The sequence below is a fragment of the Opisthorchis viverrini genome, assembly GCF_000715545.1.
Source record: "Opisthorchis viverrini unplaced genomic scaffold opera_v5_1, whole genome shotgun sequence".
Classification (NCBI taxonomy): domain Eukaryota; kingdom Metazoa; phylum Platyhelminthes; class Trematoda; order Opisthorchiida; family Opisthorchiidae; genus Opisthorchis; species Opisthorchis viverrini.
Window position 1 is genome coordinate 1085988 of NW_008751657.1, and position 11772 is coordinate 1097759.

Here is an 11772-nt window from a genome sequence, read left to right on the forward strand (position 1 = left end):
CAGGTAGTACACCGGAAGTTAAACAACTGCCCAGGTACACAAATTTATCTAACACGTATAAGGTTTGGGTTTGATCCAACCCAATTGTGGCAGTACTCTTCATTCCACATGTGTGAAGACCATACCAAAGGGTGCGGCGTATTTAGTTAGATTATTCAAATTATTTTCCTTGCTGTTACTGGTCCTTCTGACCGAGAGAACTGGGGCAACTAAAAAATCGAGTGGAGGTCCAAGAATGTAGCCAAAGTGCAGCTGAAAGTGTATATTATACAATATCTGAAGTTACTCCAAGGGCACAATGCCCGGGAGAGACGGACTGCTTTTGGTGCTTCTTGGCTTGCCGTTTCTGTTGATGCCGGAGGCGACGATCCGATACATTTTGGTGACGGATTCGTTTATTCTCCTCGTAAGTTTCAATCATAGATCGATCAGCTTCCCGTTTTGCCAAGCTTCTGAGCAGCTCTAAACGTGGTATCGGATCTGTCAAATAACGCAACAACGGTGGTGTTAGACACAGTTCATTTACTATCATAAATGCAGCTAATGGAAAATAAAGTGAACTGAAGGGAACCTTCACGCAGTCGAAGAGGAATTTCCAGTACACAGAATCGCAACCGACTTAGACAACCATAGTGCAAACTAGAAAACGGAGTGGGAACAGACAGAAGTAATTCCACGCTACTCATCTAACTAGAAGCCCCAGGCTATATTATTAACAAGTAATGAGCCCAGTCAAAAGCTGCCAGCTTAACGGTTGGACTTGAGTATTGCAACGATTGCGCGCGTCACAATGACTGAAACTGTGTTCCATACAATGCAATCAGGCTGGGAGTTTAAAAAAGTAACAGATAAAGATCAGTGAGATGACTTGGTACGCCTAATCCCAACTGCAAGGTAGTCTGAATGTAAGGTCGTAGTAAGGTTTTCCTCCAGACGAATACCATCTTTACGTGGCACGGGTGATGCAGGTTTTCGAGGGAGGATGGGTCAAAAAAACTTGACCCTGAAAACCGAACCCTACGGTCGCCCAAAGGTTGAATGTGACCGCCGGGAACCTCTACAATGATGTCAGAAGCCTACAGAGAGCCCAATACAGCTGTAAGCGCCATGTGAAGCAGCATCTACACCTTAATCCCTCGCCTTCCGGCTAAGCCAGTCCCATGAAGCTAAGAGGACTCAACAATCAGGTCCTCCACTCCAGACAGTCCTCTGGGAGAATTCTACCATCCACTGCCTTGCAGAGAACGCCTCAAAGTCAGAGGTAAAAGGAGGGCCTCAAACAAGACCCTTTCTCCTTCCGCTGCCTTTCGGGTTGGATTCCTGAGTCACGAGCTCAAAGTAGGATACCTGGGCAAACGGAAGGAGTCGTTTGCCCTCATAGTCACCTGTTGATCGATCTTACTCCCCAACTCCTTCCGATCATACGAGAAAATATTCTTGAATCACATGACCTCCAGCTATGTGGCTGATGTATCCAATCCAACCCACTAATATATTCACCAGGTCGTTCCCCAATTGGATAACGCGACATCCATTGGCATTGCTCGCTCGAAGTGCACTCCGCAATGACAACGAAGAGCGACTCTTCTAGTTGTGCGTAGTACGAATTATTAACAAAACGCCAAAAATCTGTGCAACCTGGCGGCCAGCAAAGGCATTTCAACCAAGGACTCATTTGAAACACATGAGTACCAGCCATCAAAGGTGAAACTGCCGTTCCTTTTGGGGCACCTTACTTGATTCCGATCACGTCATAGTGTCAATTCGATTCTTCTCAGGTTTTCGCGACTCCGGAGAACTACCACAGTTCATCAGTATCGATCTGAGCTAGCTCAATTATTCTGAAGTGAAACGGCACAATACTGGTAACAAGCACGTCGATAATACGTAAGAAAATGCAAAAGTCATGTTCGCAGTGCTTTGTCTGGCTTCCTCGAAACGAGAAAACGACCGCTGGATTAGTTTAGATCATTAATCCTGATTGATAATGAAAATTCCATTTAGGGAGGCAATGAGTATGATAGCACACACAGACCCCTAAAATATCAACCAGTGAAAAATCCAAGGGAAGATTGACAGTCCTTGTGGCCAGTGAAAGCTTGTCTTTACAGTTGATACGTCAACACCGCGTAAATACCATTGGTCGGGCAGCTGTGACATCCAGTATGTTTTCTGCTCTTGTTTTTCACACGCAGGCTGAACACAGAGAGTGAGATAGACCCCTGGATATCCTGCTAGGTTCTGTCCAGCAGATTCTGGGACAGCAATACGGGTTCCAGTAACAAAAAGTGGTCGCCTTTCCTAACTTGAAAGCTCTTTCACTTCTGCTGAACGCCGGACAGTATTGCAATGTATAGGGAGCAAAGACATCTCTCTGAATTATTGGTTTTCCTTAAAGCGCCACCTACCGTACGGCAACCTACGGCAACCTCACACTTGAGCTCACTAAGTTCACTAGTGTCAAATAGGCTCACCTTGTGCCCCAGTTTCTCTTCCACTTTGCCATCGATATGATCAAGGAAGACTACTTCTTAGGTTCTGACAATTGCGGGGCTGAAATGTATCTAGAGCGTTACCTCACGGATACACAGTACGCAGAAGACGCAGCTGTTGTTGGATCTGCCCCCACAAAAATGCGAAGAGCATTGAATAACCCAAGTAATTCTGCATTGTTGTCTATTTGTCCCCCTATTTGGTTTGTTATGGTAGTTTTCTTTCCCCCTATTGATAGGTCTAGCTGGTATCGTCCTGCTGTTTACCTTCCCACACAGTTTTTTAGTGAAGTTCAGTATTAATTAGAATAGTAGTTGTCCCAGTAGCTACAATAAAGTTTGTAGATGTTAGTTTTTGTTTTTACTGAATTCAGTCTTCCACCTGGCCTGAAGGGTTTTCCTCATGACTAGGTTTGAGGGTAACTGCTATTCAATACAGCCATGCAATCATTTCGGTGATGTTTTTGAAGCATCGAAGCGCAGTCGCTCCGTTTACCGGTTGTGTCGATAGAGTAGCCTTGCCTTGGTTTCACAAGTATGCTCATATGACATTTCTTAGGTAGCTATTATTTTGGAATAACCCTCTTCGACTCTGTTGAGTTGTAGTTTGTGGAGGTCACTCATCAGATCACGCGTCACAAACACTCAAACCACGTGTCCAACATGCAAACTTAGCCGACAACCTGTATACTACAACTTCTCACTCATTTTTGCTCACTCGGCTACCACTTGCGTCACGCGCTATGAACGCATACGAGCTTCAACCACATCAGGTCAAGTTGTATTCATGTTCGTGCAAGTATCAAACACGAAGGTACACCCAGCTCTTCACACTGCACACAATAAATAGGCATTCAACTCGTCCAACACACACACTCGCGCGCGCAGAGAGCAATAAGTCAACCACTCTCCACAAGTCCACGGTCAATTATGGAACACGTGTAGCAGCCATGCTGCGGAGAAAACACGTTCCCGCCGTCCGGACTTTCACCAAGGAACTCTCACAGACGATAAGTTCCTCTTTTCACTTGCTTCCGTTTTGCATTGTATTTATTTTTATGCGTGTGGCATCTTACCATTGTCAACTATACTAAAAACCTTTATTAGTGCATATACCTTCTGAATTGTATTATGGACATCATCACCTCGATTCAACTGAATAAATTTAGGATGCTATTTGTTTGTGGTAGTTCGAGTAGTCACCCCGGTAGTTCGGATCTGATCCATGTGTGTTTCCTTGGTGTATACTTCGGTTTGCAGCTGGCTGTTTGTTGTCCTAGTGACCAATAAGTCTAGGAGCGCATTTCCATCGGAAATATGGATGTCAGTGAACACGTTCAGCGATTGATTCGTTCGTGACAGTTTACGCATTATAACAGCGACTGTCATCCACATATAAAACCCATATTTTTGGGCTGATTTCTAGGAGTACAATGTACTCTAGTTTTGTACTGTTACGAGTTCCGAGATTCGCGTCCCTTTGGGTTATTCCTAATCGAAGCAAAAGATAAATGGGTGCTCATTCAACCAAACAGATAGGAAGAACAGACCACACTGCGACAAGGTAATGGGACAATCAGAACAGAGGAACCGAACTGTTGAACTAAGGCTATCCAGCGTACCAAACAGGCCCAAGGAAACAAGACAACACAGCTCAGATTCCAGATGGGCCAGTCAAATTACATGAAATTCACCCTGCAAGTAACCAGCCAACGGAGAAATCAGTCTCTAGAGAGTATGGGAACGCAAGCAGACGGGAAAGAAATACCCACACAACCGCGTACTGACGATGTTTACTTGATTGTTGACGAAAATTGTGCCACGCAATTGGCAAGCTGGGTGAACGACAGCCAGGTGGTGCACCTGAACTGTGAATACTTGACAACATTGTGAATAGACAAATCACATGTGGCTATCTTACGGATAGAGTACGAGCTAGTAGGCCCGACTTACTTGGGAACTACTAAAAATTTAGGGGAAACGGCCACCTTCGAGAAAGGCTAGTCCACATAAGGGGTGGCTTTTACGGCACTTTATATGCAGTTGGATGCAAGTTGCTAACAGTACACTTACCGGGTAGTTTCAGTAGAGATTCCGGGATGGGATCGACAACTTGCAACTGAAGCGGAAACAAAGCGGGACAAACTATATTCAGTCAGCGTTGGAAACACCAAGGTTTTCTTGCGTAGAACATCGTGTATAATGCCAGAAAAACACTGCCGAGTCATGGAAAACATTGAAGTGATACAGAATTACATAATGTTTTGTGATGAGGGTTGACATCCAAACTTTAGGGAAGCAGACGGTGCTTCGTCCATAGAATGCATCCAGCATTGCAAGCCGAGGTGGCTGGGCCACTTTTTACGTATGCCGAATTACCGCCTACCGAGATGAACGCTGTTGTCTGTGCCTTATTCGGAGTGGCGGAAAGCCAGAAGTACTAAAAACTTTACATGGCGGAAGGGAACCACGAGAAGCTTGGATTTCGTTAGTGCTGTTTGCCTCCCGGGGCGGAGTCCACACACGACCCTTTCTGTGCTTGGCTGGGGATGACAGGGAGGCCAACCATTGTCAGTGACGTTTACACTGTCAGTTGCTACCCATATGGTGTATGCAGCTGGTATGTTTGTTGTATATTAGCTCTGCTTTATTCCTTTTTCTTCTTTCCAATCTAAGGCTTTATTCAAGCGAATTGGTGTGGCTTTACGGCAGTGAAACACCAGCGCTCTCGCTTGATAGTACTATCAATGATGATGATGACGACTGGCAAAAAATAGGTGCAGGAATGGACTTAAAGGGCAGCATTCCGAAATAAGACGTGGACGAGACAGCATACTCCCTTCCACAGTTTTGCTTTTCAAAGAAAGGAGAATGACCTCATTTATTTTCGGTCAGCGGAAAATGGTAAAGTTACCAGGTCAGGATGTAATTCCAACAGGGGTCATTCAAGAACGAAAGACGTCTGTAATAATCAATCAACTGCTCCGAAAGCGTCGCGATCTGAGTTGAATAGTTTCGCTCGTCTTCAACTAATCCAAGTGAGTGACGACTAGGATCGTATGAGACAAGTGATTTGTTGCAACGTGGTCATCGGCGAATAAGGATGCTGGTGATCCAACTCTTGACAGGCTCGCTCACAAGCACTCAGTCTAACAAAGCGATCGGTGCTGACGGATGATATCCGATGGAAATACTGCGAATGAACGGGCTGATTGAAAACACGGTCAAAACCGACGAAATCCAGACCTCCAAACCACTTCGAGCTACCACAGGAAGGAACCCTGATCCTGGAATATTCACTAACCGCAAAATCATATTACAGTCAGCAGTGAGTGAAACGCGGTAATAGCACCTATCTAGTTGTGACAGTATCGCCAGCGTGGGACGACGACGGTTCCCCATTGCAACGACGTGGGATAAGGTGATTTTCTGTCAACTGGTTCATAGTTGTAAACTTGGAAAACCACCAAGGCGCCTGGGCATACGCAGGTCCTCAACGAAACTCTTTAGCTCAAAAGTTCGACTTCGGGTACGACCGGTCATGCACATACTGGTCGCATATGCATATACTTATCCTCAAACTGTATGGGTTAGACCGTTTATGGACCTGGTACATAATTAGGCTGATATACACTGATAGACCTTAGTAGAGCTCAATGGGTTGAAAATAAATCAGAGACGTCCTACCATATCAAGCTTTAATTTATTGGTAGAAAACGCCCAGATTAATAAGTTCCTTATCGAAGAATTGGGAGGACAAATGAAAACGGGGAAAAGTGTAATAGATTCGGAGGTCACTCGAAGCACTTAGTTCGGTGGACTAAAAAGAAGAGTCCGAAAAGGCATGCCACAGTGCGAAGAACACTCACTTCTTTCCAATCAAATAAGTCAGGGGAATGTGTCGAGGAACTGAGGGACCAAAACACGAGGTGAGGCGTGCTTTCTGAAGTCAAACCAATAAATATAACCCGAGAATAATCTTTGCCGCTGTCCACTGTACACAGAGCCGAGTCCAAGAGTGGTCTATTCCCTGGAGTTTGTATGCGCGATGGTGTACTCCAGTGATCCAACTTGCTCTGACCGGTATGGATTCGAACAACAAATGCAACGGGGTGTCTGAAAGGCGGAGAAGATCATGAATCCTCAAAGGAGAACGTTTCTTGCACAACAAAGCTGCACACTTTGGGTTTTACACAGCCATGCCAAAGATTCTATGGGGAACCACTTATAAGCTTGCTGAAAACTCCCCAACACCCTACGACCAGTTTAGCCTTCCTTGGGGCTTATCAGGTAGACGCAGTCCCGTCAAATTTGCGTTCTATCTGAACCCAAACTGCAAGTAAATTTAAGTGAGTCTCCTGTGAAAACACGTCCAGTCTACAGGAAGACTAGCTGAAAAGCTTACCTTACAGGTTACAAAACTGCTTATGCGGTTAAATTAATATAAAAAAGGATAGTGACCAGCCTGGCAAAAATATTCCGAAGTCGTCTTTGCAATTATATTCAGACAAGTGAGATCAAAGCTGAAAGCAAAGCAGACGCGATATCGATCGGTGGCCGTACATTGTGACACATAACCTGAGCATAAGCTACAAGAACTCTTACGAGGGAAGGGACAGGACTTACGATGACGAGGAGCATACGCATATATCCGTCTCTGCTATAAACAACCGGTGAATAATAACTGGGTCAACAACGGATAAACTGTTCTCTTCATCTTCGACCGTTTTCGTTTCCCCATCAAGGGTTAGTTGGATACAAGACAGTTCCGTTCCAGTCTCTGACTGCCACAGTCGCAGATAACCATCCTAGAGGAAAAAAGAACAGCCTATGGAAAGCCGCTTGCGGACCAGCATGTACCGGGTTAAAAAGTAGGAATCAATCTGGAGAGGAATAAGAGGGGCTGACGGAAATTAAGAGGTTAAAGATATCACTACAAAAAACACAGGGAACCTTGGTGGAGAACCGACATCGCCAACTATGGACTTGTGAAATGGCTTCACACAGAAACGGAGGGGTGTGGAAGCAGTGGCTGTGTATCTGGGGCAGTGTTGAACAACGAATCATATAATGATAATATACTGGTCAAAGTAGGGAATCAGTGGTGGATGGCTGGGCAGTTGCTCATATACAACATCTATTTTTAACGACTAGTGTCTCGTCCCGCGGTTCCCACTAAAGAGAACGTCAAAAACTATTGCTGGTTAGTTTCGTTTTTCTGCTAGGTCGTGGCTCGATTCTAAACAGTTTCCATGCAGTCTCATGGAGCAACGAACCGAAGGACGTGAGTAAATCAGGTTCCACTTATCCATCCGACGTTTGAAGACGCCGATACTCAATGGCATCTTATGCTCACAGTGGCCAAGCCTATGATCCAAATCGAATTATAGAGTACATTGCAGTATCGAGACTGGATCCCTGACAAAAAGAGTGATATTGCCTGGATACCAGATTAGTCAATGCAGTTAGCGAAGTACATGGATTTATCGACAATGTCGATTGATTCATTTGTGGACATGAGGTTTCGCCTGAATCTGCTCAAGGTAGCAGTTGCATTTTAAATTCTGCAAATGCACACCAGGACGCTCAACAAAACTGGTAATGCCGTGTCATTTGCGCCGCATTTTTTTAAACCTGAACAGCTGTGAAGTATCAGTGTCAACACTGACGGGCCGATAGTTGCCGTTGTACATTTACGGCAGAGTTACCAGGATCCGGTAGTAAATATTCCAAAAGGTGACTTATCGTGGTCGATTCATTGTGCTTGAAGTCACCTGGGCCAAATTTTCATCGGATTAGTTAGCACAATCCAGTTAACCCTCGGAATAACTTATCGCGACAGATCGCTGAGCAGGAGATGGTTTTGACTACTCAAATACCACTAACTCAACTACACAGTGAATGTACGCTTAAATTGTCGATCTACGAATTACACCGGTGATGAAAGGGTTCGTGGCAAATCGGTTTGAGGAACGCTGGTGTAAAATGAGTTCCCTCCGATAAATCAGCACAATACAGTCGCACGATCACATCAGTGAGCAAGCCAGATGAAACGCAACAGATTAACTAATCCGACAGTCCTATAAATGAGCTTACTTGAAAACTTACCATCGACACGTGCTGGGAGTTACCGCGCAACGTTTTTAGAAGTTTCAAGGCCTTCCCTTAGATACTTATACCTAACATGTCATTCCTGTGCCCGACAAGCAACGGCATCGAAAGCACTTGCAATTCAACGAGGAGGGGAGCATGGCATCCGAGATGGATCCGCCGGTCAACAGTGGTTGGACCGCTGGATAAGTTCAACGAGTTAGGGTCACATTTGGTTTGTGGTAGGCTAAATTTGTTACATGCGAGCCCTTGGTGGCTATGTAGATTCCATCAGCAAGCAAACACGCAGAGTCCGGTTGCTAGCTTCTTCCCAAATGATTAAATCTATAAGTTCACCTCACACATGGTCGCAGAGTAGCACAAATATGGGCTGTCACCAAAGCTAAACATAAGACCAACAAGAAAGGAAAATTGTCTGTAATTTCACAGCATACTCACCCCGCCAGCGGATACAAGAAGGTATGATCGAGGAAGGAAAGCTAGTTGCGAGATGAAGCTATAAGTGGATTAGACAGATTAAACAAAGGCTACTCACCAACTGTGACCCAGGCAGAAAGCTTCGATCACAAATGGCTGCTGAAAGCGACTGATACGGATTTTTTCATCTCGATCACAAGTTGCCAACAGTTTGCCGTCATGAGATACTGCCTGAAAACAAAATTCAATGAAAAGAGGCACAAATTATGTTAGTTCGGTGTGCAGTGGTAAGTTGGTAATGGGCACAGTAAAAACGTATGGATAATTGCATATATTAACGTTGAAAACTGCACCAGATTAAGTCAAGAATACAAGCAACGAGGCGACAGTTGACAGAAACTTCCAAACGATCATTGTCTTATTTACAAAGGTTCCACAATTATTGAAAATTGCACTTCGCCTGGGAATAGTGGCGAATCCAGGCACACAGATGAGTTGTCGACCCACAGAAACGAAATCAGTCCTCAGTGAAGAACAATGAATACCATAGGTCTATGTAAGGGGGCGAGCAGGCTCAGTGGTAAGAACGCGAATTTACTAAGCGGAAGGTTCATTGTTCGAACGCGAATTATGACCCTCGACTTCGGCTTGAGCAACTTGTCAATATCCCAGCTCTCGTGCTTCTTTCGGGTGGCATGGCAGTTAGGCACTGAGTGCTATAGCTGGACGATTTATGTAATTAATGACGGGGTTCAAGTACTCGGATGAGACCGAACGCGCCAATGAGTGCGGCATTTCTGAAACAAGACACTGAATTCGTACACCACGCAGTTTCACACACTATACAGTTCCATATTGTCAGGAAGTGTCCAGACACGAAAAGTAAATGTGCAGAAAACTACGTGTCTCCCAGGTCACCATTGGTATCACACATTTCGGAGCTTACCAAACACGGCTTAGCAGCATACGGTCAGTGGAGTGTGTGAAATTGTTCATGGTAGGGATGAATACTCATCTACCCATGCAACAACGACATCCCTTCGCTAACGGAATGCTTTTGAAGCCATTGCCAACATTGAATAACATAACACAAATCAGTTATCAAAACTGCGACAAAGAACGAGGAGGGGTCTTAAAATTTAGCACTATGTGGTATCCTAAGAGCCATGAAAAAGTTGTTCAGCTTTAACACCCTTTCTGTTCCTAACTGCCATTCCCCCCGGGGGAAGCACGAGGGCTGGGATACCACAAGGTTGCCAGAGCTTAGACAGGGGGAGTCGAGAGGCATAGGTCGGATTCGAACCATGGATCTTCCGGTCAGTAAGTTCGCGCTCTAACCACTTGAGCCATCTCGCCTCTACGAACCATGACGTTCATAGTTGACTTACAATGTCCGACAGCATCGACAAGTGTCCAAGCATCAGATCCAAACTAGGCCGATTAATTCCGGTTGTCAGATCCGGAATGGATAATTTGTACACATTTCCGGACTTCTCTCCAAGGACAATAAACTGTTCATCCTGAGTGAATGTCACACAAGCAGCACAACGTGGGATTTCCCTAGAGAAGTGACAATGCAAACTAGGTCGTACTTGTCAGCGATTTTTACGCAGACATTGTCTGCAAAGTTGTACAAAAATAGCTTCTTCGTACTATCTGCCACAGCCAAATACTTTCTGGTGGGGGAAAAACAGAAAGTGACCACATCGGAACATGACATGTCAGAAAACCTGAAGTGGTATGAGAATTAAACAGATAATTACTTGTATAGGTTGTATGTCGTATGAATGATGGAGTCCTGTGGACTAAAACAAAGGTGAATGCTACAGGAGATTCGATTCATTACTTTATTGCGCAAAAAATTAAGCCATCTTGAGTACTGAGGGAAAGAGTCGACAGAGCAGCAGAAAGCATGTTCCTGAGTGGATATGGGAAACCCACAGAAAACCCCGGGAGTGAATGAGCTGGAATAAAAAAAACTCATCGTTAACTGAGGTGAAGAGTCTAAGAAATCAACAGGAAGCAATCGGAATCTGCTTGCAATCTGGAAATAGGATTACATGTACACAAAGAATCAGGAAGGTTTTATGGTGAATAGAGGCGCCGATTCCCCGTAACCAGAATGTTACTGCGGCAGATCGTTGCGACGCAGCAAGGCAGATAGGGCAATCAAGGGTTCCAAGCGTGAGAGCGCAGACATGCGTAGTACGAAGAATACGGAACACGTTCAACAGGACGTCTCTCGATTACTTCCTTAACACTGGTTTCACAATTTTAAATGCTTCATTAAGAAAACGAGATTTAAGTTCTGGAAGATTTCTGGTAGATAATCACTGATTATATGGCGTCCCACCGTAGGCTAGTCACAGTCTGATACGAATTCATCGCCGAACGACTGATCAGCTGGTCAAGTCAGGACCCAACGCCCTGGAAGAACTGTTCCTGACTGTGAAGAACTGCTTACTTGTGAGCGGTTCATAAGCAAACATAGGCTTATTGAGAGCTAGGGAGGCGCCTGGTGTATTACAGCTTTATCCTATCCAATACTCCATACACTCACGTATCGGGACCAGTGGATTGTCAAAAGCGTCAAGGCGCCTCAAATCTCCACCTTCTAGGCATGCAAGAATACAGTGCACTCTATGGTCCGGCACAACATGCTTGGGATGAAATGTACCTTTTGGATACCACAAACGGTTGAATTGGCTAAAGCAATTCCAGTCTGAGTTGCTGACCTCATACGTCACACCTG

General features: G+C 44.9%; 1 protein-coding gene across 1 annotated transcript; it reads right to left on the reverse strand.

Annotated features, from left to right (window-relative positions):
• Window positions 1-252: 252 nt before the first annotated feature.
• T265_12426 (hypothetical protein) lies at window positions 253-10740 on the reverse strand (the record flags this gene model as incomplete). Its single annotated transcript, XM_009163842.1, has 8 exons — window positions 253-480; window positions 4566-4611; window positions 6362-6608; window positions 7119-7300; window positions 9042-9099; window positions 9139-9251; window positions 10409-10580; window positions 10613-10740. 8 exons carry the CDS (start codon window positions 10738-10740, stop codon window positions 266-268), a joined length of 1161 nt encoding a protein of 386 aa, XP_009162106.1.
• Window positions 10741-11772: the final 1032 nt, after the last annotated feature.